The sequence below is a fragment of the Magnolia sinica genome, chromosome 9 (genome assembly GCF_029962835.1).
Source record: "Magnolia sinica isolate HGM2019 chromosome 9, MsV1, whole genome shotgun sequence".
NCBI lineage: Eukaryota > Viridiplantae > Streptophyta > Magnoliopsida > Magnoliales > Magnoliaceae > Magnolia > Magnolia sinica.
Genome location: NC_080581.1, coordinates 87395506 through 87422250, shown reverse-complemented (window position 1 = coordinate 87422250; position 26745 = coordinate 87395506). Strand labels below are relative to the sequence as shown.

Sequence of the window (26745 nt, the reverse complement as noted above, 5' to 3'; positions counted from 1 at the left end):
AACATCTTATTTATGCAATCACTGTCAAGTGCAATGTCACATACAGGAGCTCATTTATGCTTTTTTCACTGTTTCCTTCTGCAGCTGCTGCAGTTCTTGTAAATGTTTTAGCAGTTGTCGCCATCTTAGTTGCATATCAGTGGCTCCTGTATGTGACAAGTGCAATGTCAGGCCTACCGACCAATTCTGTGAACAAATTAGTCAGTTGTCACCATCTTAGTTAAAAATTGTTCTCTGTACTCCTCTAAAGTTTAACTCATCTAATACCTTAATTTCAATCATTTTCCGTTATGCTTTGGCATTTTGGAGGAACTGACAAGATGTCAGTGATTGAAAATGTTGCCTGAGGACTTAACCTCTTCAAAGTAGGCATCTCCCATTTATTCCCATGTTATCAAAGAACTGAGTTCAAAGGTTGAATAAATGGAATTTATTTATTTTTGGTTCCTTCACCCTCTTTAAAATTTTCAAGTATCTCATCATCATCTAAACTTTATCCCAATTAATTGGGGTCAGCTAGAAGTTAAAATTTCCAAATATCTACTATGTTGAAAAGATTGTATGGCTGGTGCATTGGTGGTTTTTTCGATTTATGTCTGTTATGCCGTGCATGGTTCTTCTGATGTAGCCTGTGGTTAGTGCTTGGAATTGTGAATATCAAACATGTGAGGTTATGAGAGTCTTTTGTCGGAGATGACATCGACAAACTAAATTTTGACATCATATTCCTTCAGGCTTTTCATATTCCATAAGATAATCAGTTTTTAATTGTTAGATAATCAGTTACGAATCTTTCTTCCTCATATATAATGCATGTGCATGGATCAGATTCTGATTGAGCGGGTTTTTCTCCATTTGTTTGCCAGGTATTATTCATCAATCTCTTCCATAAATAATTGATCTTTCTTAATTTATATTTTTGTCGCTTCATTTATGTGTTTTCCTAGAGAGTAGAGGCCGAACTTGTAACTCCTCAGAACCCGCTCTGCCGTAAGATATTACGGTGTATGACGGTTCCCAGCAGGTTAAGTTGCAAGTTATTATATAGAGTTGGTTGGATGTCTTTTATTTTTGTAAAAGTTGTTAATAGTTAGTTGGATGATGAATGATACTTGTGATTTTGAATGACAATAAACAACTTATTATATATGGAGCCCCAACATGCCCACAATTTTTTGGCATTTTATACTTTGACATTTTACACTGTATGACTCGCAAGTCGCATGGTCATACGTGTAAGTGGTAGAGAAATGATCATCTACAGGCAAAGGTACCGCAACTTGTTGTATCGTACCGTTATCCCAGATAGTGTGTTTATGACCACTTTACGAATTGTTGCAATTCTCTCCATAGCATACACAAACGCCAATCTGGACCGATCAAATTACGGTTCCTACTGTGGATGGAGCACCGATGATGAATGCCAATTGTGATTAATTATATAATTGTTTAAGTATAGGACAATCAGTTGCCCATTTGAGAATTTTTATGTGGCCAAGCATAGATATAGTGTGCTTTTGGAGGCATAAAAATTCTCAAATTGTCCCACGTTTGGACAATTCAAGGCTGGATAGATTGGAATGCTTTTGGTTACCTGATTTAAATGCCCATGCTAGTTCTGTGTTGTATCTGTCCTTTTCTCTCTGGTTACGTTTCTTATATTTATTTCTAATGTCAAATATCCTCACATTATGTGGATACTTGACATGGGAATCAAATGCAAGATCAATGTATTCGGAGAGACATGGGGAGATGCTGCCGGAATTTCAGTGTGGGCATTTAAATGGGAACATGAAAGTATTACAATCTATCCAGTCTTGGATGGGTGACTGATTTAGTTAGTTAGTTAAAGATACCATTAGAGATTCTATTAGATGCCTAAGTCATCGTTGCTCGTGGGGTGAGCAATAATGGTGCTTGTTTCATTATAATTTGTCTCTTCAGTACTCTTCCTTAAATTTCTCTTATACCCATTCTAGTTTCTCTCCTAGGAAGCTTTGTCGGGCTCACGTTGTATTTCAACTAACTTATCGAAGTAGCCGAGGAACATAGTGATGGATAAGAGTTGGATTCATTTGTCAAGGTATCTCAGTAACTTTTTCTTCCAGTTGTTGTGGTCCAATGGTTAAGATTCATTGTTTGATATGTCCTCCAATTGCATTGAATGGTTTAGGGTAAGCAATGCATACGTAAGTGGAGCTAAGGAATTCCTAGACTTTGCATTTACAAATACAAGTGATAGAGGGAGGATCCTATGTCCATGTAAGAACTGCAATAACAACTTCTGGGTATCTCGACAAGAAGCATACGATCATATTGTGTGTGACGGATTTAATACGAGTTATACTCATTGGCATTTTCATGGGGAAGCCACGTCTTCTTCTATGCCTAATCTGGATCCAAACGATGATATGCACGAATTGTTACATGATGCATTTGATTTTTCGGGTCCGGATGATCAAGAGAGTGATGCAACATATAGACCTACACAGGGGCTTAATACTGAAGCACAACAATTTTTCAAATTAGTAGAAGACGCCGATAAGGAATTGTACCCAGGCTGCAAGAAGTTTAGTAAGCTCTCTTTCATTATTCGACTATATCACATAAAGTGCCTTGGTGGATGGAGCGACAAGTCATTCACGATGTTACTTGAATTGTTAAAGGATGCACTTCCCGAAGGTGAAACCTTACCAAGGTCTTTCTATGAAACCAAGAAGATTATTGGAGACTTGGGCCTAAAATACAATAAAATTGATGCTTGTCCCAATGATTGTATGTTATATTGGAAGGATGCTGTCACCGAGCAATCATGTGATATATGCGGTGCTTCCAGATGGAAAACATTTGAACATCAATCAGATGACGAGGCAACTTCTTCGACTGCTAAAGAGAGAAAAATTCTAGCCAAAATATTACGTCATTTTCCTTTGAAACCAAGGCTTCAGAGGTTGTACATGTTATCTAAAACAGCGTCCTCTATGAAATGGTATTATGAGTGTCACACCGAAGATGGAATGTTAAGACATTCGGCTGACTCCCCGGCGTGGAAAACTTTTGATCACTACCATCCGACCTTTTCATCAGATAGTCGCAATGTTAGACTTGGGTTAGTAGCTGACGATTTCAATCCATTCAAGACAATGAGTATTACTCATAGCACATGGCCGGTTATTCTGATACCATATAACTTGCCACCATGGATGTGTATGAAGCAATCTTATTTTATGATGTCCTTGCTTATTCCTGGTCCTTCTGGACCTGGTAATGATATTGACGTGTATTTGCAACCTTTAATAGATGAGTTGAAGGATTTGTGGGAGGTTGGCATAGACACTTATGATGCCTCAAGTAATGAAATATTTCAAATGTGTGTAGCATTGTTGTGGACTATCAGTGACTTTTCTGCATATGAAACTTATCTGGATGGAGCACTAAAGGACGCCTTGCTTGTCCTTGCTGTAACAAGGACACTTTGTCTAAATACTTGAAGCATGGTCGAAAGTTTTGTTTTATGGGTCATCGTCGATTCTTGGAACTTGATCATAGATTTAGAAGTAATAGCAGATCTTTTGATGGTACAGAAGAATTTAGTGAGGCACCAACTTTGCTATATGGGTCTGATGTGTTGGATCAGTTACAAGGAATTAATGTCACATTTGGGAAGAAGACTTCTAGCAATTATGGGCACAAGAGAAGACGAGAGGATAATGTAAAAGATTGATATAACTGGAAGAAGCAGAGTAACTTTTTCGATTTGCCGTATTGGGAGCATAAGTTGTTGTGGCACAATCTGGTTGTGATGCATATTGAAAAGAATGTGTGTGACAATATGCTTGGGACACTGTTGAACATCGAAGGGAAAACAAAGGATAGTGTAAAGCCACGTCTTGACATGAAAGATATGGGTATAAGACAAACATTGCACCCAAGGCAGCTTTCATTAAACAAAACATATTTGCCACCTACATGCTTTACCATGTCATCGAGGGAGAATGATGATTTCTACAAAGTTTTGAAGTAAGTGAAAGTTCTAGATGGTTATTCAGCCAATATTTCACGATGTGTGCATCTCAAAGAGCGTAAAATTTCAGGGCTCAAGAGTCATGACTGTCATGTTTTAATGTAGCAATTACTTCCTATAGCGATACGAACAACATTGTCTAAGTGCGTGAGCTCAGTCTTGCTTGAATTGTGCAATTTCTTTAGGGAATTGTGTTCTAAAGTTGGCCAAGTAAAAGATTTTGATGGGCTGGAATCTCAAATTGCAGTAACACTTTGTCATCTAGAAAAGATCTTTCCACCGGCTTTTTTTGATATTATGGTGCATTTGCCGATTCATTTAGCGGGTGAGGCCAAACTAGCAGGACCGGTACAATACCGATGGATGTACCCCATCGAGAGGTGGGTACAAATATTTATAAATTAAATTTATTTTTCATGCTATTCCAGTCACGCTAATCAATCATATATTTCTAAACTGTTTAATATTGGTGACCATAGGTACCTGCACACATTGAAGTCATATGTACGTAATAAAAGTCGGCCCGAGGGTTCAATTGCAGAAGGGTACTTGGCGGAAGAATGCTTAACTTTCTGCTCGAGGTACTTGCATAATGTGGAGACAAGGTTCAACCGACCAATACGAAATGATGACTATGGTAACACCGTTATAGAACAATCCGCTATTTTCCCACGAATAAGTCGTGCATTAGGGAAGCCGGAGGATTATGTGCTAGATAAAGTTGCATTTACACAGGCACATCGATATGTTCTATTTAACAGCGGTGCGCTCATCCCATTTCTTGAGTAAGAAAACTATAACACTTATTTTATACATGATGAAAAATAAGTTACTATCACGTGTCTTACTGAAACCAATTCATATGCAGAGAACACATGAATGTTGTTAAGCAAAAGAATCCTCGCGCACGACCAAGGGATATAGAACACATTCACAATGAAACATTTCATAAATGGTTTAACGATCATGTAAGTAGTTGATGCAATAAGTCGATCGACGTGTGCATGTTCATTTATTTTCATTGTCCAGACATGTGCTTCTGTTTTAACATTTTTAAAATAGGTTGAACAGCTGCGCCAGGTAGAGAATGAGCAGGTCTCAGAAGACCTTAGATGGCTAGCTCGCCATGCAATGATCAAAGTTTGGAGGATTCGAGTAATGACATTGATAGTTGGGAAAGGATAGATATCGATGGTACAACAATTATCACACCTTTACCTCCCACCCAGACAATGGTAGATGACCAAACAGATGATACTGAGTTTTCTTATCGTGATAGAAATGACATTATGTACAATAATTGATTTCTTATACACTAGATTGTTCTAAAGTATGAAAGAGAAATTCACATCTTTTTTCATATGGTTGAATTATTATTATTTTCACATGTTCATATATTTTTATTGTCCAGACATGTGTTTCTGTTTTGGAATATGTTCCATTGATAATGGGATTCACAATTTGTACGGCTTGTATATTTCAATATGCAACTGTCCACAAATCAAGTTGTTCATTTTATGAATCTCCATTTAAATGAGAAATATTTGATTATCATATTGTCATATTGCTAGACATATACAGGTTTTAAACATGAGTACTAGACGCAGGGTTAGGCAATCTGTAGGCCCTATGACTGATAGCACCAGCCAGCCTCAGCTGCCCCAAACTAATGTTGGTCCTGCTCAACCTCAGCTGCCTCAGGCTACTAGTGGTATAACAAAATGTGTTCTTCTCTCGTGGACAATGTGTTTTACTGTGTAATTTGCTTTTGTTAATTAGTTTTATATGTACCATTGTGATTTTATTCAACAGATTCAACGTCCAAGAAAACAAAGACTCGAGGCCCCACAAGATCCTTTGATGTTTGGAAAATGCGTGAAGGTCAACGGATTTCTATTTCCATCAACGATCTAGGGCAGCCCGATTGTGACAATGCTAGTAAGCTGACAAATTTCATAGGGACAATAGCACGCAATGGGGTATATGCTCCCCTTACATTTAATGATTGGAGGGCGGTGCCAAATGCGAAGAAAGATGATATGTGGGGGCTTGTCACGGTAATGGTTACGATGCTTTTTTTTTAATTTTTATTTTTGTTCATTATGTGATTGTCCGCTTTTAACATGTGATGCAGTCCAAGTTTGAGTTTGACGGTAATGCTAAGGCTTGGGTGCTGAAGTCACTTGGTAAAAAATGGAGGGAATGGAAGGGCAAGCTGAAGAAACTCTACTACTCTTCTCATGAGACTGATGAGGAGCGGCTCGCAAATCTTGATGGGCGGGTCCAAGAAGATCAATGGAAGACTCTTGTTCAATTTTGGAACTCTGAAGAGGGGAAGGTATGCCTCATTCAATTATAGAATTATACAAAATCTTTTGTTGATATTTTATAATTTACTGTCTGTGTGTCACATATAGGCTCGTTCTAAAAAAAATAAAGAGAATCGGAAGAAACAACTGATTAACCATGCGGCAGGCTCGAAGAGTTTTGCGCGAATATGTGAGGAAGAGGTAAATTTTATTAATAACCTGACTAACCATGTTAGTATATTTGTGTTATATAACTTGTTTGCATAATAATAGAGGAAAAGGGCCAATGGGTCGGATCTGAGCCGGGCAGATATGTTTATCTTGACTCATACATGCAAAGATGGAAAGCCTGTGGATGAGGCCTCATCAGTAGTAATGGTATGTTAACGTATTTACATGCAAGAAGAGCTCCATATAAATGTGTAGCAGCAGCTAGAGTATTTACACATTAACTGTTACCATGTGATAATTATTATTGCAGACAAAACTCAATGAAGAAATATCTCAGCAACCCGGGGCCTCACAGAGTAGCACGGCAAGGGATGATCTATTATCTCAAGTTATGGGAGAAGACAAGTATGGTCGTGTCCGCACTTATGGGTTAGGACCATCTCCATCTGATTTGTGGGGTGCAACATCCAGCCAACAAAGGATGACTTCCATTGATCAGAGGAGAGATGAAAGATATGAGGAACTACATGCTGATATAGTCTCTCTTAAAGAAAATATAGCTGCACTCTCATCCTTAAGAGAAGCTGAAATGTCATCCCTTAAAGAAACTATGGTTGAAATCTCATCCGCAAGAGATGCTGAAATTTCTTCCTTGAAAGAAACTCTGATGAAATTGATAGCCACTATGAATAATGCAAACAATAACCCACCCACAGTATTCGGTGCTGCAGCTAGTTCTAACATGAACCAACAGTCCTCATCATCAAGCCATTGGGTGAACTCTCAGGTAATTATATTATATAAATGTCTTTATTTACATATGCATTATGTCCTAGATTATATATAGTTTAGTTGGTATTTAATGATTGATATTGATTTATCATTTGCAGAAGCACTCGACGAATAAGGGGAAGACCACGAGTTGCACTAGCGCTGGGGTAATTCCTTATACCAAGTGAATAGTTCTTTTATTATATTTTGATGTTATTGTGTTCTTAATTATATGTCCTATACGGATGAGTGTTTATTTAATACAATGCAGTTTGTCAAATAGTGAATTTTATTTTGTAGGATGTGACTAGAGTTCTTCTTACAAGTATTGTCAAACCCGGGGTTACTATTGCTAAAGGAATTGTTTTGAGCAAGGATCCGCTCACAAAAGTAGGGGGGCACGAACTTGGAATTGGTTTTTGGGAAGTATTAATTCATGTTGCAATAGTACGGGAGGAGGTTTTGATAAGACCCTATGGACGATATAAAACAATTGGGGATGCTATTGGAACGAGTATTGTTTGGCCCTCTATTATGTGTAAGGTCAGATTTTTTTTATTTTTATTTTCTATATACAATAGAATTTCTTGTACAAGAATGCGAGTACTAATTAATTTCTTTTTATTGTTTTGTTTTGTAGGTTTAAGGAGAGATGGATTGAGCTAAATGAAAGGATCTCTCTCTCTCTCTCTCTCTCTCTCTCTCTCTCTCTCTCTCTCTCTCTCTCTCTCTTGTAAATGTTTTATGTTTTGTGCATGGGTTTAGGACTGATGTGTGATTGGTTTTGGATAGAAAGTGTTTAACTCTCATTTTGGAATTTGGATTGACTTAAGATCCAATGCATATGACAGGTTGGGTAACTAAATCAACAAGTTAGCCAAACATGATTTTACTCTTGTTTTTATCAATTTTCTTTATAACTCAATGCAACTCTTGTTCTTTCCATGTTTCTTTACAACATTAATAGGATGGCGTTGACCTTTTTTAGCGTGTTTTTTGTGGCAGTGTTAGATGATGGAAGCCAAGCGAAGGAGAACAACTACATTTATGTAAGTATTATAAGTCTTAAGCTCCATTTGGTCATCACATCAATCTTTATGAATATAATTTTTTATCAAACCAAATGGATCTTAAGCCCCTTTTTTAACTCCGCCAATGCAACTACTTGCTTTGCCGGTCCCAAGCCCGGGTAAAGGAGGAGGGAGAAAGGCTTGAGCGTCAAGGTGAGTTTTCTGGATCTATGATTGTCTCTGTTTTTCCTTTTCATCCCTCTTTTTTATTACTTTGATTGTATTGTGTTTGTCCTTAGGCCATGGCAAAAACTGTAGAATTTTGGTTTTGTAATTGTTTTCCTGCAAATCAGTTTGTGATTTTTTCCTTATTTATAGTCTTCTATCATTGCTGACTTTTTCCTTATTTCACTTTCTATTATAACTGACAGTTCTTATTTTTGCACTGCTAGTGGGTACGCTTTTTGGAAGATGGGTCTGTGAATTACATAGTTGGTAATGGATCTTATTTCTAGTCTTTTATCATTGCTGACTTTTCTTTAATACCGATTCAAGTGACTCACCTAGCTTTTAAATGATGCTTCTGACATCAGTATGTATGTTCTTCCTTACTTCAAAAAATAAAATAAAATAAAATTACTAGAGTGTAGATTGTAGGTCATTTTATGAGCTTTCTTTGTAGCCCACCAAATATACCCCCCTTTATCTGCACCATGAATTGTATTGAGCGTCTGAAGTCAACAAAAGAAACTATCAATTAGAAGATCGAATAGCATATCTTTTCTTTCCCTGTTGCTGCTTGGTTCCTTGACTTTGCATTGCTATTATACCTGTCATGCTGTGTAAGGTTTCTTTCTCAAAATTGTTGGGTTGCTTCAAGGTGATAAAGCTCATGGTTGTCTTCTTGCAGGTGCTCCTTCCCATTATTGGATCTCTTCTAGACAATGCTGCACATGGACGAGATATACTGAAGCTGAAGACATGCTTATTTGCAATTTGCACCTCGCTCGTGGTACAAATCGAATCCACATGGCATGCATAAGTTGAAAACATACCATACATTTGAGATCTCAGTCCTGCTTCATTCTGACATTCTCCATGTCCTTGGGTTGCAAAAATTGAATTGTTTCCTGTTCTAGGTTAGGGGCGGGGATTCAGCTTTGCACCATGATATGGTCAAAATTAGAAAAATATTGGAAAGGGTACTGTTGTGGCCTTCTGCGGACAGTGACGAAGGTATGTGGCCTATTTTTATTTTTTTATTATTATTTTAACGTTTTAATGATGCCATTTGTCTTATGACTGCAATGCATTCCATGTCCGAAGTTTCCAAGGTGCAGCATGGATGTATCGATTGTCTAGCAGTGATGATTTGTGCCGAATTACAAGCCCCAGGATCATCGAAAGATTTGACCCAGAACGAGGTCAGGGTTGTAGGAGAGCAGATGAATTGTCCTAGTGGGTCCCCCCCTGTCCAGTGAATCGGCGTTTACTTGACCATGAGTGTGTTATTCATTCTTCTGCTCATGTCTGTGTGGACTTAAAAACTGCAGGCATTGGCGCTGTGATGAGCTCAGTCCTCACTTATGTGATGCAGAGATTGATATGTGATAAGAATGCGATTACCCTGACAGATTCAGATGAAAACGCATGCCATCGGGAGAGTCAGTCAGGCGAAAAAACTCCAGATTCAGTGCTAATGAAGAGTGAAAGCCTGATTGAGCCATCTATCCCACTTTCTTTTCGTCTATGCATGGCCAATGTCCTTATTAGTGCTTGCCAGAAGATCTCAAGCTCAGGCAAGCATGCATTCGCTCGTAGAGCTCTTCCAGAGCTCATTCGTACCGTTGAGGTAGATGCTCAAGATCGTCACAAGCTTTTTCTTGCTATGTACTATTGAATTTTTTGAGTAATTTCCTGATGGTTGCTTGCACGCAGGTAGTAGCAGACTCATTGATTTTCTAGAAAGTTGAATGCTGCATACAAGTCATGCAGGTGCTTCTCCCATCTTGTTGATTGATCTTGCAATAGTCTTTCTAATCAGGACATGCTCTTCTATTTGTCAACTTCTCCCATCCAGAGATGCTTTTGTTTATTTCCACTGACTCATATCAATTTGATCTGTGATACATGGAACTTCTTCATTGGAGCCACATAGCATATACTTCGCGATGTTGTACCAGATACCTGGATACATGCACAATGGCACCCTGTGAAATTGGTTTTTGATGCAGTGCTTTCACAAAGCCAAAGTAATATATTGTTCCTTGAAAGTAGTACTTGAAACAAACAGAACAATATTTCAGGGGGTTCTCCTGTCTAGTCTTTATTTTCCACATCACAACACAATTTCATTACTGGTTGATCTGTTTTCAGTTTTGACTGCTTTGTTTAGATGAATATGTTAACAATGACTGCAATTGTCATATGTAGATTTGGTTTTCCTTGTTTGGTAGCTCATAGAACTTTTATTTCAAAATTTTTTTCTTATGTTTGTAATTATAATAAGTATTAATAGGTTATGTTATAAAAATTGATGTAGATGGTCATGAATAGAATTTACATATATGGTTTATTGGTAGAGTCAGTTGACATGGAGCATTAGTTGAGTTGAGTGACTCAGATTGAGAAGTTTAGCCCAGTCGTGATTGGATCAAGCTAGCACTACAACAAACACGTGCTTACTCGGCACTTTGGGTGCATCTTTCACCGGCGCTATCTAAAACAGCCCATGCATATCACTGTGTGTGTGTGTGTGTGTGTGTGTGTGTGTGTGTGTATAAACCCTACTCCCTCGTTTCGTTCCCAGGCCCCGACTGTACGGCATGCCATCTTCTTTCTCAGTACTGTTGCTAAGGTAAGTTTTAAGAGCGAGAAATGTTGAACAATATTCTCATGAATAGGACTGAGTGTTTTTTCAGTGGTACACACAGATGCCAATGTGGCGTAGGTATGTTGTCTAGGCCATTCATCAGGTAGTGCCCTTTAAAATGTTTTCTTAGAATTTTGTGTTATACCGGTAAATGGGTTCATTCGTCTCATTGACTTATCTAACAGAATTGCTTCGGGCCCTCTGCTTTTTATGGACACCAGTGGCTTGTATTCTTTGGTGAGACCTTTTCTTTCATTAAACTGCTAGTTTTTCTTTGTCATATTGTTATAGAGAAATGCTTGTACAATGGGTGTTTTCATACAGTGAAGGATTGTTTCCTCGAATCAGAGGTAAGGATTGTTCAGCCAATCTAATTCTGGGAGTGAGACTCAGAGATAGTGGGTTTCACTATTTAGTTGGTTTAATTTGAGAAATTCGATGCCACGTGTACATTTTCTGATTGCCTGTCTATGGACCTTCATATACTCACCGAGTACCAAACAACTCCCCTTCAAACCAGAGTCATTCTGTTGTCGCTTTTTTAGGTTACAGTTAAGGCAAAGTTGTTATCTATAAACCTGTGCCCATATGTTTTTAAAACAACCATATGTGCAATGATTTTTGTTTTGGACTTTGGATTGTGCAAGTGGGGCCTATGGTTCAGTGATCCAAGCCGTTGAAATGATCATCGCCACTATGGATGGCTAATGTAACAAATTTCTTCCAAGTTGGAAGATCCAAGCCATCAAATATTAGGCATTTTTTGGGTTGAATGTGAAATGTTTCTAGGTCCACCTATTGAAGAGTTAGCATTTTCTCCAATCTGAACTAGTTTAGCTGCATGGGCCATCCATGGCTCAATTATCAACGGTTTGGATCAATGTACCATGGGGCCCACTTGTACAAGCTGAGAGCCCAAATGATACTATATAAACATCAGACTCAAAAGCATATGCATGCAGTAGTTATAACTTTTAAAATCTTGAATTGCATGAAGATGTTCAAACATAAAAAAGAGGTGTGGTCCAGTGATACACCACCATAGGTAGCGGTGGCACCGGAATGTTGTAGGGCCCATGTGATGTATGCATGACATCAAACCCGTCTATCAGGTGTATGCCCTCACATTCAACCTCAAGCGAAAAAATCCATGTGTTTTACTGTCAGGGGAGTATTTGGCCGATGATACCTGGGAATTTGTAGAGCTGCAAGAACAGATCACTAAAGGCTATATAAGTGTCTGGGCTCTTCATAAGAAAGTAAGCTCTCAACTTTGTAAAATATTAGTATGTTCATCTTTATTTATAAGTTGATTTATCTTTCAATTGATTGTGTAAAGCATAGATGTGCTGCGACATTCGTTTGTTTGTTAGCATGTTGGCTTTCTATTTTACCTTCTTTTTTGTTTTGCTTGTAATGGAATTCAAGTTACAACATTTGTTGCCTTGATAGTTTTTGATTTTTTAAAGTCGGGATCAAAGGATTGATTGTTTCCCATGCATCAATTTGTTGAATGCTACTTTTTAACTTTTCTTTTTTTCCTTGTGTGCAGGATTTTAATCAATTGTGCCTAAATTTAGGCCTACAAGCACTTCAGCCTTTTGACGCCGCTCGTGCTAGGAGTAGACCATACAGAGGATTTGTTTTTTTTTTTTGTTAAATTATTTATTTAAATTCAAGACCATTTTCAATTTATTGTAATAAATATTATATATTTTTTTTTATTATGTAGTACTATAAATTTTGTTTAACATTCAGTTTTATTTGTATTGCATCATTTGCATCATTTTTATGTTTCAAATATTTAAAAAATATAGGTTTCGATTGAATTTTATATAATAATAAAAATTACTGGCATGCTAGGGCCTCTTTTCCGTACAAAGGCATTTAGCGGCGTTTCTGTAGAAATCTTACGGCGCTTTCCCGGGAGAAAAAGTGTTCAGAAAGCACATTTAACGGCGCTCGGATGGACTTCTGCCGGCGTTTATTCGCGTCGCGAAAAAGCTACACTATCGGCGCTCAGACAAGCGCTGCAAGAAAGTATCTAGCGCCGATATAACTTTTAGTGACATACCCATTTATCGGCGCCTGTATAGCGCCGTTAAATCTATTTGGGGCGCTTTTTGGGGATTTTACCGGCGCTTTCGAGCGCTGCTAAAAGTTACATTTGTTGTAGTGAAATCTACATGGTTGTACCCTTATGATGGATGGCTTAGATATTTCACCCGTCCATGACACTGGCATATTTAGGGACACGTGCATTAGCTGACCTGTACACACGCATTGGCATTGCAAAATTTGTATGTGTATTGGTTCATTTGAAAAGTCATTGAAAAGAATATTAACTTGTAACTCATATTACTAGGGGTGTAAATGTGCTGGCTGGCCCATCGGGCCTTCCGGCCTGGCCCGTCTCAAGCTGGCCTTGGGCTAGGGCTTGAATTTCAAGTCCATTTGTTCTCGGATTAAGCTTGAGCAGAGATGTCCAAAACCTCATAGGCCCGTCCGGCCCGTTTAACTTGAAAGGTGATTTTAAATTTGAAATTTAAAAAGGATGATATCAGTGAGGGGTTATCTTAGGCAAAAGGAGTTTTGTTGGCTTGGGTGGGCCATACTATAGTGTTACGTGAAATTCATGCCGATCAAAAGATGTGTTATCAAAATTTCAGGTCAAGAACTGAACAATCAGCCCTGTACAACTGTTCGATTAGAAATAGTGTACATGTTAATACTCACCCTCCAAATTGTTTCCCTTTGTGTCACCTACCTGGATAATTGAAAGGCCTGATGTTTTAGTTCTTAGTCCTATATTTTAGTGTCGTATCTAAAATATAGGAAACGTATTGGCTACTCCCCTTGCCACCCACAAATGGCTGGTGGTTGGTGCTCTGTGGGCCCCACCATGACGTATGTGTTTCATCCATGCCGTTCATCTATTTTTCTAGATTGTTTTATGATATGAGATAAAAAATGAGGTATATCCCAATCTCAAGTGGAGCACATTACAGAAAACAGTGTTGAATGAGTGTCGACCATTAAAAACCTTTTGGGGACTATAAAAGTTTTGGTTCAAGCTGATCTTTGTTTTTTTTACCTGTATGACCTAATCAACAGATTGGATGTCAAATAAACAGTATAGTGGGCCTGAGAAGGATTTTAATGGTGGATATCCAATCACTGTTTTTTTCTGTGGTGTGGTGCACCTAAGATTTATATCCCTCTCATTTTTGGCATCAAGCTCTAAAATGATATGCAAAAATGGATGAACGGAATGGATGAGGCACATACATCATGGTGAGGCCCACAGAGCAACGACCATATGCCACCGGGCTAGTGGCAGGGGGAGTAGCCAATCCGTTTCCTCCGACATAAAGGTACACATCTATCAGTTGGAGTAGATCTCGTATACACATCAAGGTCAGCCTCTAAAAAGTAAATGGACGGCATCCTGGGATAAATCTTTTAATTACAAGGAACCGCATCACGAGACACACACATTAGGAAAAGCGGGGACAGTAGCTTTGTGGGGGCTCCACCTTACTTGTGATCTTAGATTCACCCCTACAATCAAGTTTGTCTCACCATGCTAGACCTATTTTCCGAGTATCAGCTCCATTTGTATTCAAAATGGACCACACCAATGGAAATAGTGTACAGTGCATATATGTTCACCTCCAAACTGTTTCTCTTCATATATGACACACCTGATTAATTAATCAGCCTGGTATTTAGATCTCAGGCCTAAGTATTAGTGTGATATCTAATGGTTGGAGTGAATTTTATATTGTAAATACCAAGAGTAGACGTATCTCATTCCACTTTTTCCTTTGATATGGCCACTCGAATCACCAGTCAGCCTAATTTTATTCTCCATGTAATATCTCACATCTAATAGTGGGAGTGGATCTTATACACAGCACGGTGTGCCTCTAAAAAATAATGAGTAGAGTTCCAGGAGAGTTATTTAATTTACACATCACCACACACGATGCATAAGGAAGTTATCTAATGGTTGGAGAAGATTTAAGGGGAGTTGTTTAACTTCACGATGCACAAAGAAGTTATCTAATGGTTGGAGTAGATTTTATATCATCATCACAGTGGGTCGTATAAACATCAAAGGTTAATGTCTCTCGCACCTTTTTCCTTAGTAAGGCCCACCTAAATCAAGGGTCTGCCTGATTTTTTCACCCATTTCCTAACCTGGTATCATGCTTCTAATGGACAGAGTAGATCTCATAGAAATATCACGGTGAGCCCCATAAAAATTAAGGGTCTGTGTTCAGTTAAAAGAGGCAGGGGCAAGTCAGTTTTTTTTTTTGGTCTCTGGCCAGGTTGGAGTTGCCTAGGGCTTGGTAAAATCATTTCAAGCCGAGCTTGGGTCAGACTAATTGGCTCTTCATTGCCGGGTATAGGCTTAGGTTTAATAATATAGGTTGGAGTTGGACGGAGCTTGGCCCGGCCTTAATCTGGGCAGTTGACACCCCTACTCAGATAATAGAAAACCCCATAACCTTGCTATGGGTTTCCGAACACTAGCCCAATGGAATGTAGCATGTGCACACTAAATGTGTTGCTTTGCTCTATCTTACTTAAATCGAAATTGTGGTGAGTATGTAATGTTGACTAAAAATGGGTATGTTTGACTTGAAATTTTTACACAGTAAAGGACGTGAGGTCAGGCACAGTCTTCCTCAGGCGGATAACTGTTCTGAATCCACGAAACTTCTTTAGACTTCTCATGGAGACTTCTCGAATCCACAAGGAAAAGAATAAAAAAATAGAAAATAAATTTTATAAAATTTGAAATTGATTAATGAATTCAAATAAATAAGTATACAACCCTTTAAATAAGAATACTAAGCCTTGGAAGAAATTTCGGAACCAAACTACAACTAAAACTCCTAAAAAACGTGACTTACTATAAGTAGTAAAGTTACTAGTTATAGAGAGTTATGATGTCTACTAGCGCACAAGGTTTTTGGCAAAAAATCGTGTCCTATTTGGCTTCACCACGCTGGTCTCCTAATTATTGTAAGCACTTTTTATGTTGGGTGTAACTCTTAAAGCCAAACTGATGAAGAGTTATAATCAAACTAAAACTTACTATTTATAGTAAAATGGAATTAAAACAGGAAAATGACCGTCATCTGATGTTATTTCGCAAATTTGGATTGCAACCCGGCATAGTAGTTGGGTGGCTAAAGTAGCTCGTACCCAACCTCAAAATCATATATTTTTATGTCCAATAATCCATTTTAAGTTCTAATGGTCCAAATCACTTGTGTCGTTGACCGGGCCTTTTCTAATCCATCTTGGCCATGAAATTATCAGTGACCCGCGCTACATCAAATTGCTACTAACCAATAAAGCTATGAGGGGTTTCAACGCCCAACATAGATGACATCCAATCAGTCCATCATCCATCATGTGGCCCCTCATGTTTTCCTTGACGCCCAAAATTCAGGCAGATCCATATCTAAGGCTATCAGTGTTTAATACGTTCTTAATAAAAATCACTATTAAAATCACCTTCATTCTTTGAAATCAAATACAATGCCTCCCTTTATAAAAATCTATTATTCTATAACCTCATTTTCTTTTTCAAATAACCACCATAGCTTGCATGACACTTTCTCAAATGATGCAATTACATCCGACAAAATTCCCATTTCCCCATTCCTAATAGCTTGCTGAAAAAGCATGGTTACGTACCACACTCAGGCTCAAGACTCATCCCACACAACTTCAATTCAACCGTCGATATCATTTGTAGTGCTTCACATGAAGCAACAGTTATCTCGGTAGGGGTCTTGGTACACATAGTGCAGTGGCTGTGGTACGCGGTATTGGTAGGGCGAAGAAGTGGGCCACACCACAGTTTCGATTGACGGCTTTTTCTCTTCCTCTTTCTTTTCCTCTTCCTTCTTCTCATCAACCACTGTGAGGCTAATCAGCTCTGTGATTCCCATCTTCTTTCTAAGCAGGGTTGTCAATGTGACCGAGTCGACTCCAACGCCAACCACTGCAAGTTGGTCCATATCATTGCCCTCCAATGTAGCAGATATAACACCTGTAACAAAAACGATCATAACCACATCTTAGAACCCAAATCAGAAATTACAAAGATGGCTAGTCCATCAGGTTCGCCAGTTCATGGCATTTCTTGGTTTGGTTCAAAACTTCAAGGTAAACATAGGTAATCTAGTACAACATTTGGAGAGTTGACTCACTGAGTCGACTCAACTCATGGGTTCTCCAAATCAAATCAGTAGTGAACTTGGGAACCATTTGGAAGTACCACTACTCACTGAGTCGACTTGGCTCATCTGGTTTGTGCTTAGACTGGTGCGGGAAAATGAATGTGATGTCCACCATTTGGGTTGAAATTTGGGATTCCCACACAATCACATCCCATCCGTCGAAACCATCAGAATGAGATCAAGTGAAATCATCAGCCTTCATGAACTCAATAGACTCAGTGAGTCAACTCAGTTTGCGCAACCCATGCCACGCGTGATTTTTATGACAGCTTAAATTTCTCATTGAAGGAGTTATAACTGCGAACTTCACGTGGCATCTGAGCTAAATGCGGGTGAAATCACCTGGTATGCTGACTACAGCTTTCATGGCCTTGGACCGGAGCTTGGGATTGCTCATCGTCGGGACTTTTATCACAATCTTTTGCTGTAAACAGAAAAAAAAAAAAGTTACTACAACCAAAGCCACATAAAAGTTCATATAACCTACTTCAAGTATAGTTGTACACGATTTGAACCGAGTTGAGATTGGCACAGCTCGACTCGGCTCGGCCACTGGCTGACCCCATCTCGAACTCGGCTCAGCTCAGTCCTTGAGCCTGACTGGCCAGCTTGGCTCGGTTCAGTCAGCAGCTTGGGCCAGTTCGAGCCGAGTTGGAGCCTGTGCGGCATTTTCTCAAACACATGGAGTGCACGTTCAATTTCCCACAGTATGCAAAACAGCAGCGATATTTTACAGGTATTTCATCAAACACTTAGTAGGCAGCATCAAAATCAAGATACAAGGGTAATATTTTCTTTTTTTATAGTGATTTGTTTCATATCCATACCTTCCTCCCCCCCACTTGACCCCCCGGAGAATTCATCCACCCGAAGCAACACTTCATTGAGTCATTTCATCAAGCACTTGGTGAGCAACATCAATATCAAAATAACTAAGCCACAGAACTGTTTCGATCCGAGTTCGATTCGAGCTCAGACAAGCTCGAACTCAGCTCGAAATTGAACTCCAAAAATCAGCTTGACTCGGCTCGAACTCAGTTTCGAACCGAGTCGAATCGATTTTTTTGAGTCGAGCTAACTCGGTTCGTGTACAGCTCGGTCTTCAGGAAAACAACCATAGTAAAAGGACGACTAATATTAGATACCTTCATTGTCGTTCTTTAGTAATCAACCACAGCTGAAACGTTGGTTGTGTGTGATTGCTTATCCCACGTGATTTTCAGCCAAGATATAATCAAGGACAATGAAGATTTTTGAGCGTGGCTGTCCTCCAGCAACCGGATTGCTTGAATTTGTGATCTAGATTCCTCTATTTATGATGATTAGAAAACGGAATGATTTTCTTTCTTTTCAAACCGTATCATTTCGTTGAAGCTAAGAAGGGGCCTACGGAGAAATGTTCTATGGAAGAATAAAGATATATCTACGACGACGCGTTATCACGTCAATATCAACCGTTCATTTGATTAATGAGTGACTGCCCCACTGTGGAGTTCTTCGTACCTTGTGTGGGTGGGTACGTATATATGTAGGACCCAAGTGGGACATCTACGATCACGGTGTGCCATTGGGTAGGAAGGGTTCACTGTGGATTGTACATGGCCTTGATATCATCCTGATTGTATGATCACAGTCTTTCATGTAAGGGCTTGTGAAATGGACGATCGTACGGTTCTTCCTTGCAACGTATATTTCTTATGCTGATGTATCGATTGGATTTCATCAATACGTCAGTTAGGCCCCACTTATATGAGGTACCACCGTAGCTTACGGTGCTAAGCACCGTAGTTCCAAGTATGGCCGGTGAAATAAAGTTGAAGGTTAGTGTCTACAATATTTCATAGACAACATTTTCTCTAATGGGACAAATTTGAGTTCTTTTACTAAAATAGAGTCAATGTTGGGTCATATTAATAATAAAAGTCTTTGGAATCAAGTTTGATACTTTTACTAAAATGACCTCAAGGTTGGGTCATGCTAATTTAAAAAGGTGTTGGGGTCAAATTTGAGATTTTTACTAAAATGGCCTCAAAGTTAGATCATGTTGGGGGCCTTGTACAAAACCTTACGATCTAGCCTCCAGAAATAAACCAGAATTATGGAATAATAAAGCAATGAAATAAATCAAAGCATAAACCACACACCACACAAGAGATTTTTACGTGGAAAACCCTCACAGAGGTAAAAACCATGGGAACTCGTCTAGATCAACAATCCACTATGAAGTAGAACGTTACAACCTTCTTTATTCTCGCAGGAATGGATAAACAAAGAAAACGGAGAGATCTCATCGATCACGAGGACGTGAAAGCACTGAGACGTTGACTCCCTTCCACAAGCTTCCTCTCTCTCTTTTCTCTCACTCTCTCACCCTAAACCCTTTAGCAAACCCTTGCAAAAGCTTTAGGAAACCCTCTTGTATTCTTTTTCATTCCCTTAGAAAACCCTAGGGACCCTTATTTATAGTTTCAGGAAACTTCCTTCCGCATCCTTGTTGCGAAAGGACTTAAAATCCGCAATCCGTACAAAATCGCGGAACAAATCTGCGTAACCAGGACTGGTCGAGTAGGGTCCTCGACCGGTCGAGCACCACCCACGACCGGTCGAGCACCACCTTCGACTGGTCGAGCACCCTGGAGAAAAATAACCCAAAGTCTCTGGACTTTGAGTCGAGTCAGGGCTTGACTCCACGACTGGTCGTGCACCATCCCTCGACCGGTTATGTGAGGCTCACGACCGATCGAGTACAGGTCAAAAAAATCCCATCAAATCTCCTTCTTTTTGACCCAGGAGAGATTCACCTTCTTCAAGCCAAATTGGTTTCTACTAACCTCAAACTTGCCCTTGAGCAAAGCCTTGGTCATCATGTCTGACCCATTATCGTCCGTGTGGACCTTCTCAAGTTGTAACACCTTCTATTCCAAAGAATCCCTGATCCAGTGATACCGAATCTCTATGTGCTTCGACATGGAATGTTGATTTGGATTCTTGCTCAAGTATATATCACTTTGACTATCGCAATAGACCACATGCTATTCCTACTTCAAACTAAGTTCCTGTAGGAACCTTTTCATCCAAAGCATCTCTTTACATGCCTCTGTGACTATAATGTACTCAGCCTCTGTCGTCGACAATGCTACGACCTTTTGTAGGTTGCTCTGCCAAGAGACCACTCCCTCTGTAAACGTGAACATGAACCCTTATGTAGACTTCCTAGAGTCTATGTCGCCTGCTATATTTGCATTTGTGTAGCCCTCTAACATAGGTTTTTCGTCACCATAGCATAGGCTTAACCTGGATGAGCCTCTTAGGTACCACAATATCCATTTCACCACTGCCCAATGTTCTTTGCCAGGATTGGCAAGATACCGGCTGACAACACCAGCCACATATGCTATGTCTGGGCGAGTACACACCATAGCATACATCAAACTTCATACAGCCGACGCGTAGGATATCCTTTGCATCTCTTCCATCTCTACCTTCGTATTGGGATACTGCTTGTCGCTCAATCTGAAGTGACCATCCACTGGATTACTGATCGGCTTTATTGCATTCATATTAAACCACTCTAGGACTTTCTCAATATATCATTCTTGTGATAGCCAAAGCTTCCCGCTGCTTCTGTCACGGGTTATCTTCATTCCTAGGATCTGTTTAGCCGGGCCCAAGTCTTTCATCGCGAACGACTTGCCCAACTCCTGTTTAAGCCTGTTAATATTCTTGATGTCTTTTCCCACGATGAGTATGTCATTAACGTATAAGAGCAGAACTAAGAAATCACCATCTGAGAACTTGTGCGTGAACACACAGTGGTCTGAATCCGTTCTGTCATACCCATGCTTTAACATGAATGAATCAAACTTCTTGTACCATTGTCGTGGAGCTTGTTTCAGCCCATACAAGCTCTTCCTCAACTTACACACCATATGCTCCTTACCCTTGACTTCAAACCCCTCAGTTGGTGCATGTAGATCTCTTCTTCCAGGTCACCATGGAGAAATGCAGTTTTAACATTTAACTTCTCTATTTTCAGATCCATGATAGTCGCCAACCCAAGCAACACCCGTATGGATGTCATCTTCACCACTTGTGAGAATATTTCCTCGAAGTCTATGCCTTTCCTCTGACCAAACCCTTTCACCACAAGTCTAGCCTTGAACCTCGTCTGTGAATTCTTCCGTATTTAAAATGAAAGATCTTGGACAAGTTGATACCATCCTAGGCATCAAAGTTAAAAAATATTGTGGGAATTATGATTTGTGTCAATCTCATTATATTGAGAAGATACTAATTAAATAAGTTTAACCATCTAAATATAAAAGAAGCAAAAACTTCATTTGATCCAAGTATCAAGTTAAAAGAGAATAATGGAAGAATAGTTGCACAATTGGAATATACGAGTGCTATAGGGAATCTTATATATGTTATGCAATACACTAGAGTTGATATAACATATGTTGTGAGTAAACTTAATAGGTTTACTAGTAACCCCAGTACTGAACACTGGAATGTAATCAGTAGAGTCTTTTGTTACTTAAAAGCAACCAAAGACTTATGACTATTTTATTCAGAATTTCCTTCTATATTAGAAGGATATACCGATGCGAGCTGGTGTTAAGACTCAAATATTGCATAATTTTCACCATTTATATCTTGGTTTTATGAACATAAATCATCTTAATATTCTATTTTACTCATGTATGTGTTGCAAGGTGAATTTAAAAGCTTGGATTGAAAAAGGTGTTAAAAAATAAGAATTTGATGCTCAAATTCACCAAGGCAATGGATGGATCTTAGGAGATCAAGATTGAAGAATTCACATGCCAAAGATCCAAGAAAACCAAGCGAGGAATGAAGAGAATCGAAGATTTGAAGTGAAGAATCCTGAAATCGTCCTAAAAAAGTGTATTTTGAAGCTGTGAAGTTTATTTTGGAAAATTGCGCAGCAGGAAGTCTGTTTTAAACGAACTATGCAGCGAGAAGTCTATTTTGGGAAAATACGTATATTTGAGGCATTTTCTAGGGTTTTCAACTTTGTACGAAGTTTGGAGTTCCCTACTTATAAATAGGGCCTCCTAGGGCATTCTAAAGCATCATTCAAAGCATTCAAGAGCAATATTTAGGGTTTTTTTTAAGAGTTTTTAGTTTTATTAAAGCTTTATAAGTTGTTTCTTTCCTTTTAGATTTTTTTCTATTTACAATTTTTCTTCTTTCTTTCTTGTTGCTTTTTATTACTGCAATTTAATTATGTTTTTCTAAGTTCCCTCTAACCCAAGCTCGAAGGGAAGCACATGGGTTTAATATTTCTTTAAGTTATGATGATTAATTGTTTTAATGATGAGAATAATGGTGTATGCATATTATCTATTATTTAGGTTTTGTTTTTATCCTCTTGTAAGATCCATATGTTTCCATCATATGAGATTTACATTGATGGATAGGCTTACCCTAGATTAATCAGATTTCCTAGATAGGAGATGTTCTCAACCTGTTATATTTCTTTGATATTCATTATCCTATAGATATTGAATACTTAAAATCATTGGCACTTGAGAATATATGTCAATGGTGCAAATCTATTATTTTCTAATCTTTTATATCATTTATTAAAATATTTAAAGTGTTTTATTTTCCGATTAGGCTGACCATAGTGCTCAGATCCTAGTTGTGTTATCCAAGTCATCATGATTTTGGAACATTAATCTATGTGTGGAACTTTGAAGCTTGGGTGTTTTTTTTATTCAATTGAATTACATCCATTCAAAAATCCAAAAATCAAATCATCAGTTTAGTTTTTATTACTTAGTTTGTTTTGCATTTGATTTTTTCCTTCTCGCAATTCATCTCCCTGTGGGATCGACCCTGTATTCACAGGATATTACTTATGAACCTCTGCACTTGGAGGCAAGCAATCAAGTTTTTGGCGCCGTTGCCGGGGAGAGATTGAGATAGATCAGATCTGTGCAAGATAGCCAAGGTAAGTTTTCTTCTAAACCCTTCAGATTTTCCATAGATTTTTATTTTTTATTTTTTATTTTTTATTTTTTTTTCTTATTTTCTTTTTCTTTGAAAATAAATTCAGTTGGGACTTTCAAGCACTAACTATGACATAAGGTTGCCCTGCTTGGGATTTTATCACCCAAGTGCTATGGTTGTCCTATAGTTGCTGTTTGATCACAAAGATCATCCGCTGAATCTATTTTTCATATTAGCATAGTTTAATTTCTGCATTAGTTTTACTTTTATTTATTTATTTATTTTTTTATTTTGCTTTGTGGATTGAACCCTCATGGTCGGCTCTGCCGCCTGGGTTGTTGATTTATTTTGCTTTGTGGACTGAACCCTCATGGTCGGCTCTGCCACCTGGGTTGTTGATTTAAGTTTTTATTTTTATTTTAAGTATCATACTTGCGATTTGAATTAGTGGTATTTGTTGTGTGGTGTGGATGGTTTATGTCCCGTTGGAGTAGGGATCAAAACAATCGACTCTCCTCTGAAGGGGGACTAGTTCCAGGCCTTGATCATTCACTTAGAAGAGGCACTCAATATCACTTGGATTCCATGGCAGACCCAATTGATAATCCAAATCCAAATCTGCCAAATCCAACTATAAATCAAAATAATCCTCCTCTTGAGGATGAAAATGAAGTTCATAGGAATGTGTTAAACCAACCACGAACTTTACGTGAACATTTACACCCTGAGAGATCAACTTTACCATCTTGTATAGTGTTCCCTGCTCACACAGGGAACATTGATTTTAAACCAGGTGTGATTCAATTAATTCCTAAATTTCATGGCTTAGATTCTGAAAGCCCCTACTTGCACCTCAAGGACTTTGAGGAAGTAATTGCAACGTTACAAGTAAACAATGGCAATAGGGATGTACTTAAGCTTAGGTTATTCTCATTTTCTCTAAAGGATTGGGCCAAAGCATGGCTCAACTCTCTAAGACCTAATACCATCACTTCATGGCAAGCCTTAAGTAGAGAGTTTTTGAAAAAGTTCTTTCCCGAGCACAAAACAAATGCACTAAAACAAGAAATCATGTCATTCTCCCAAAAGGGGAATGAACTATTTTTTCAAGCTTGGGAGCGCTTCAAAGATATTCTAATTACTTGTCCACATCATGGTTATGAACCATGGCACGTGATTGATGCTTTCCGAAAGGGGCTCACCATGGATACCCGTCAGTTCATAGAGATGATGTGTGGTGGAACCTTCCTTGATAAAGATCATAATGAGGCTTGGAATTTTCTAGATATGTTAGCAGAGAATACTCAGACATGGGATGTCTCTGCTAAATCAGACCAAACTAGACCCATTCCTAGAGAGAAAGCGGGAATGTATGTCCTAAGAGAGGAAGACGACCTTAATGCAAAATTCGCTGCATTGGCTAGAAAGGTCGAAGCTTTGGAAATTAGGAAGATTGATATGGTTAAAGCAAACACTTTCTTAGGTAATTTTTGTAGCATTTGTGGTGGTACAGACCATGACACAAAGGATTGTCCAATAATCTCAGTTGTACAAAATATCACGCATGAGCATGATCAAGCAAATGCTATAAATAATTACCAAAGGTCAGTTATGCAACCATTGGGAAACACGTACAATCCAAATTGGCGTAACCATCCTAATCTTAGTTGGAGGAATGGACCACAAATTAATGTGCCCAATGCACCTCAAATGCCTCCACAAAATAACTTCTTTGGGGCACCTAACAATGCACCATATGTGCCCCCGCCAAAGCGATCATCTGTGGAGGATGCATTGACCACATTCATTAACTCTCAAGCTCAAATGAATCAGTCTCTAATCCAATCAAATCAGGAATTAAAGACAGCTGTGGCTAGGATTGAGACTCAACTAAATACTAGGGAAAAAGGCACCCTTCCTTCTCAACTTGTGCCAAACCTTCGAAATACACATTTCATTGGAGACTCAAATCAAAGTGAGCTACATCATGAACAAGCTAAGGCCATCATTACCTTGAGAAGTGGAAAAGAGGTCGATAACAAGATAATGCAACCAGTAGAAATACCGGAGGATGAGCCACTGTCTCAAGAAAATGATGAACCGGCTATGGTTCAAGAGCCACAACAGCAAAAGGATAAAGAGACTAAGTCATATGAGCCTCCAGTTCCGTTCCCATCTAGACTTCGGAATCCAACTGTCCCCATGAAATATCAAGAGGTGTTGGATGTGCTCCAAAAGGTTACTGTCAATATTCCTCTACTTGATGCCATTAGACAAATTCCATCATATGCTAAATATCTCAAGGATTTGTGCACTGTAAAAAGGAAATTAAATGTGCACAAAAAGGCCTTCCTTACTGAGAAAGTGAGTGCTATAATTCAACAAAGGGTTGTACCCAAATACAAAGACCCGGGAAGTCCCACTATTCCTTGTATTATTGGGAATTTTCAAATTGAACATGCTTTGTTAGATTTGGGTGCAAGTGTCAACTTAGTACCTTATTCGGTTTACAAACAAATGGGGTTAGGCGAGCTTAAACCAACCACGATTACACTCCAACTTGCTGACCGCTCTATTAAGGTACCAAGGGAAATTTTAGAGGACGTGCTAGTCCAAGTGGAGAAATTCTACTTCCCCGTGGATTTTATTGTACTAAACACTGAACCATGTGTAAATGCTAGCGCTCAAGTTCCCATCATTTTAGGCCGTCCATTCCTAGCAACTTCAAATGCAATCATAAATTGCAGGAATGGAATGATGAACTTGTCTTTTGGTAACATGACTCTAGAGCTAAATATTTTCAATCTATGTAAGCAGCCCATTGATAATAATGAGATCCATGAGTTGAATTTCATGGACTGCTTGATAGAAGAAAAGGAATTAGAACCTAGTCTGACTGATGAATTGATTCAAGTCATTGGAGACTTGAAAAATTCTAATTTAGAAAAAATGCTTGCTGAAATTTCTGATGATAATGAGAGCACTACCACCCAGGACATTGGTATGTGCCAATGGAGACCGCGCACTCAAATCCTATCTATCAAGGACTTGCGACCTCTACCATCACCAACCAATGTTCCAAAGCTTGATTTAAAACCACTGCCAAATGAGCTTAAGTATGTATACTTAGGTGAAAATAAAACTTATCCTGTGGTGATCTCTTCATTTTTAGAGAAGGATCAAGAGATTAAATTGTTGAAAGTTCTAAGGGACCACAAAGGAGCTTTGGGCTGGACCATTTCTGACATCAAGGGTATAAGCCCTTCCATTTGCACCCATCGAATCCACCTCGATGATGACGCCAAACCAATTAGACAACCTCAAAGGCGTCTCAATCCAAACATGA

The 26745-nt window shown here is 38.8% G+C and overlaps 5 protein-coding genes, 1 long non-coding RNA gene and 1 other non-coding gene across 11 annotated transcripts in view; 4 read left to right on the top strand and 3 right to left on the bottom strand.

Moving 5' to 3' along the window:
- Window positions 1-18206, bottom strand: part of LOC131255974 (uncharacterized) — a 100675-nt gene extending 82469 nt beyond the window's left edge. Inside the window, exon 1 of the mRNA XM_058256947.1 lies at window positions 17908-18206. The gene's annotated coding sequence lies outside the window, so the exon portion shown is untranslated. The remainder of the gene's footprint in view (window positions 1-17907) is intronic.
- LOC131255325 (uncharacterized) lies at window positions 1453-3491 on the top strand. The gene is made up of 2 exons (XM_058256024.1): window positions 1453-2083; window positions 2174-3491. Exons 1-2 carry the CDS (start codon window positions 2055-2057, stop codon window positions 3489-3491), a joined length of 1347 nt encoding a protein of 448 aa, XP_058112007.1. The 5' UTR covers window positions 1453-2054.
- On the top strand, window positions 5483-8138 carry LOC131255972 (uncharacterized). 4 transcript variants are annotated; one of them, XM_058256941.1, is made up of 9 exons: window positions 5483-5735; window positions 5834-6081; window positions 6159-6362; window positions 6442-6534; window positions 6607-6711; window positions 6815-7291; window positions 7395-7442; window positions 7576-7813; window positions 7916-8138. In XM_058256941.1, the coding sequence occupies exons 1-9, from the start codon at window positions 5615-5617 to the stop codon at window positions 7939-7941; spliced, it is 1560 nt and encodes a 519-aa protein (XP_058112924.1). In that variant the 5' UTR covers window positions 5483-5614; the 3' UTR covers window positions 7942-8138. The 4 variants fall into 4 exon arrangements, with proteins under 4 accessions (XP_058112924.1, XP_058112925.1, XP_058112926.1 ...); XM_058256942.1 differs by having other exon boundaries at window positions 5484-5735; window positions 5837-6081; XM_058256943.1 differs by having other exon boundaries at window positions 5485-5735; window positions 7576-7818.
- Window positions 9106-10250, top strand: LOC131255324 (uncharacterized). The gene is made up of 5 exons (XM_058256023.1): window positions 9106-9297; window positions 9425-9521; window positions 9612-9743; window positions 9839-10137; window positions 10224-10250. Exons 1-5 carry the CDS (start codon window positions 9121-9123, stop codon window positions 10248-10250), a joined length of 732 nt encoding a protein of 243 aa, XP_058112006.1. The 5' UTR covers window positions 9106-9120.
- On the top strand, window positions 10255-12926 carry LOC131255975 (uncharacterized). Its single transcript, XR_009176549.1, has 3 exons — window positions 10255-10537; window positions 12325-12416; window positions 12710-12926. It is a non-coding gene; the product is annotated as an uncharacterized LOC131255975 (long non-coding RNA).
- LOC131255973 (disease resistance protein Pik-1-like) lies at window positions 16748-18698 on the bottom strand. Of its 2 annotated transcripts, XM_058256945.1 has the most exons (4): window positions 18566-18692; window positions 18248-18298; window positions 17763-17844; window positions 16748-17230 (listed from the first exon to the last, which is right to left on the bottom strand). In XM_058256945.1, the coding sequence occupies exons 1-4, from the start codon at window positions 18569-18571 to the stop codon at window positions 16938-16940; spliced, it is 432 nt and encodes a 143-aa protein (XP_058112928.1). In that variant the 5' UTR covers window positions 18572-18692; the 3' UTR covers window positions 16748-16937. The 2 variants fall into 2 exon arrangements, with proteins under 2 accessions (XP_058112928.1, XP_058112929.1); XM_058256946.1 differs by lacking the exon at window positions 18248-18298 and having other exon boundaries at window positions 18566-18698.
- Window positions 18699-24452: 5754 nt separating this feature from the next.
- Window positions 24453-24559, bottom strand: LOC131257134 (small nucleolar RNA R71). The gene has a single exon (XR_009177150.1). It is a non-coding gene; the product is annotated as a small nucleolar RNA R71 (small nucleolar RNA).
- Window positions 24560-26745: the final 2186 nt, after the last annotated feature.

Excerpts from the sequence above, each read along its gene's own strand:
- LOC131255972 (XM_058256941.1), top strand. The coding sequence starts at position 5,615 with ATGAGTACTAGACGCAGGGTTAGGCAATCTGTAGGCCCTATGACTGAT. Across the intron at positions 6,363-6,441 it reads GGAACTCTGAAGAGGGGAAG|GCTCGTTCTAAAAAAAATAA; the intron begins GTATGCCTCATT and ends TGTCACATATAG. Across the intron at positions 6,712-6,814 it reads AGGCCTCATCAGTAGTAATG|ACAAAACTCAATGAAGAAAT; the intron begins GTATGTTAACGT and ends TTATTATTGCAG.
- LOC131255325 (XM_058256024.1), top strand. The coding sequence starts at position 2,055 with ATGGATAAGAGTTGGATTCATTTGTCAAG. Across the intron at positions 2,084-2,173 it reads AGTTGGATTCATTTGTCAAG|GGTAAGCAATGCATACGTAA; the intron begins GTATCTCAGTAA and ends TGAATGGTTTAG.
- LOC131255324 (XM_058256023.1), top strand. The coding sequence starts at position 9,121 with ATGCTGTGTAAGGTTTCTTTCTCAAAATTGTTGGGTTGCTTCAAGGTG. Across the intron at positions 9,522-9,611 it reads TTCTGCGGACAGTGACGAAG|TTTCCAAGGTGCAGCATGGA; the intron begins GTATGTGGCCTA and ends CCATGTCCGAAG. Across the intron at positions 9,744-9,838 it reads AGAGCAGATGAATTGTCCTA|GCATTGGCGCTGTGATGAGC; the intron begins GTGGGTCCCCCC and ends TAAAAACTGCAG.
- LOC131255973 (XM_058256945.1), bottom strand. Across the intron at positions 17,845-18,247 it reads GTCAAGTGGGGGGGAGGAAG|CAAAAGATTGTGATAAAAGT; the intron begins GTATGGATATGA and ends TTCTGTTTACAG. Across the intron at positions 17,231-17,762 it reads AGCTGTAGTCAGCATACCAG|GTGTTATATCTGCTACATTG; the intron begins GTGATTTCACCC and ends TTTTTGTTACAG.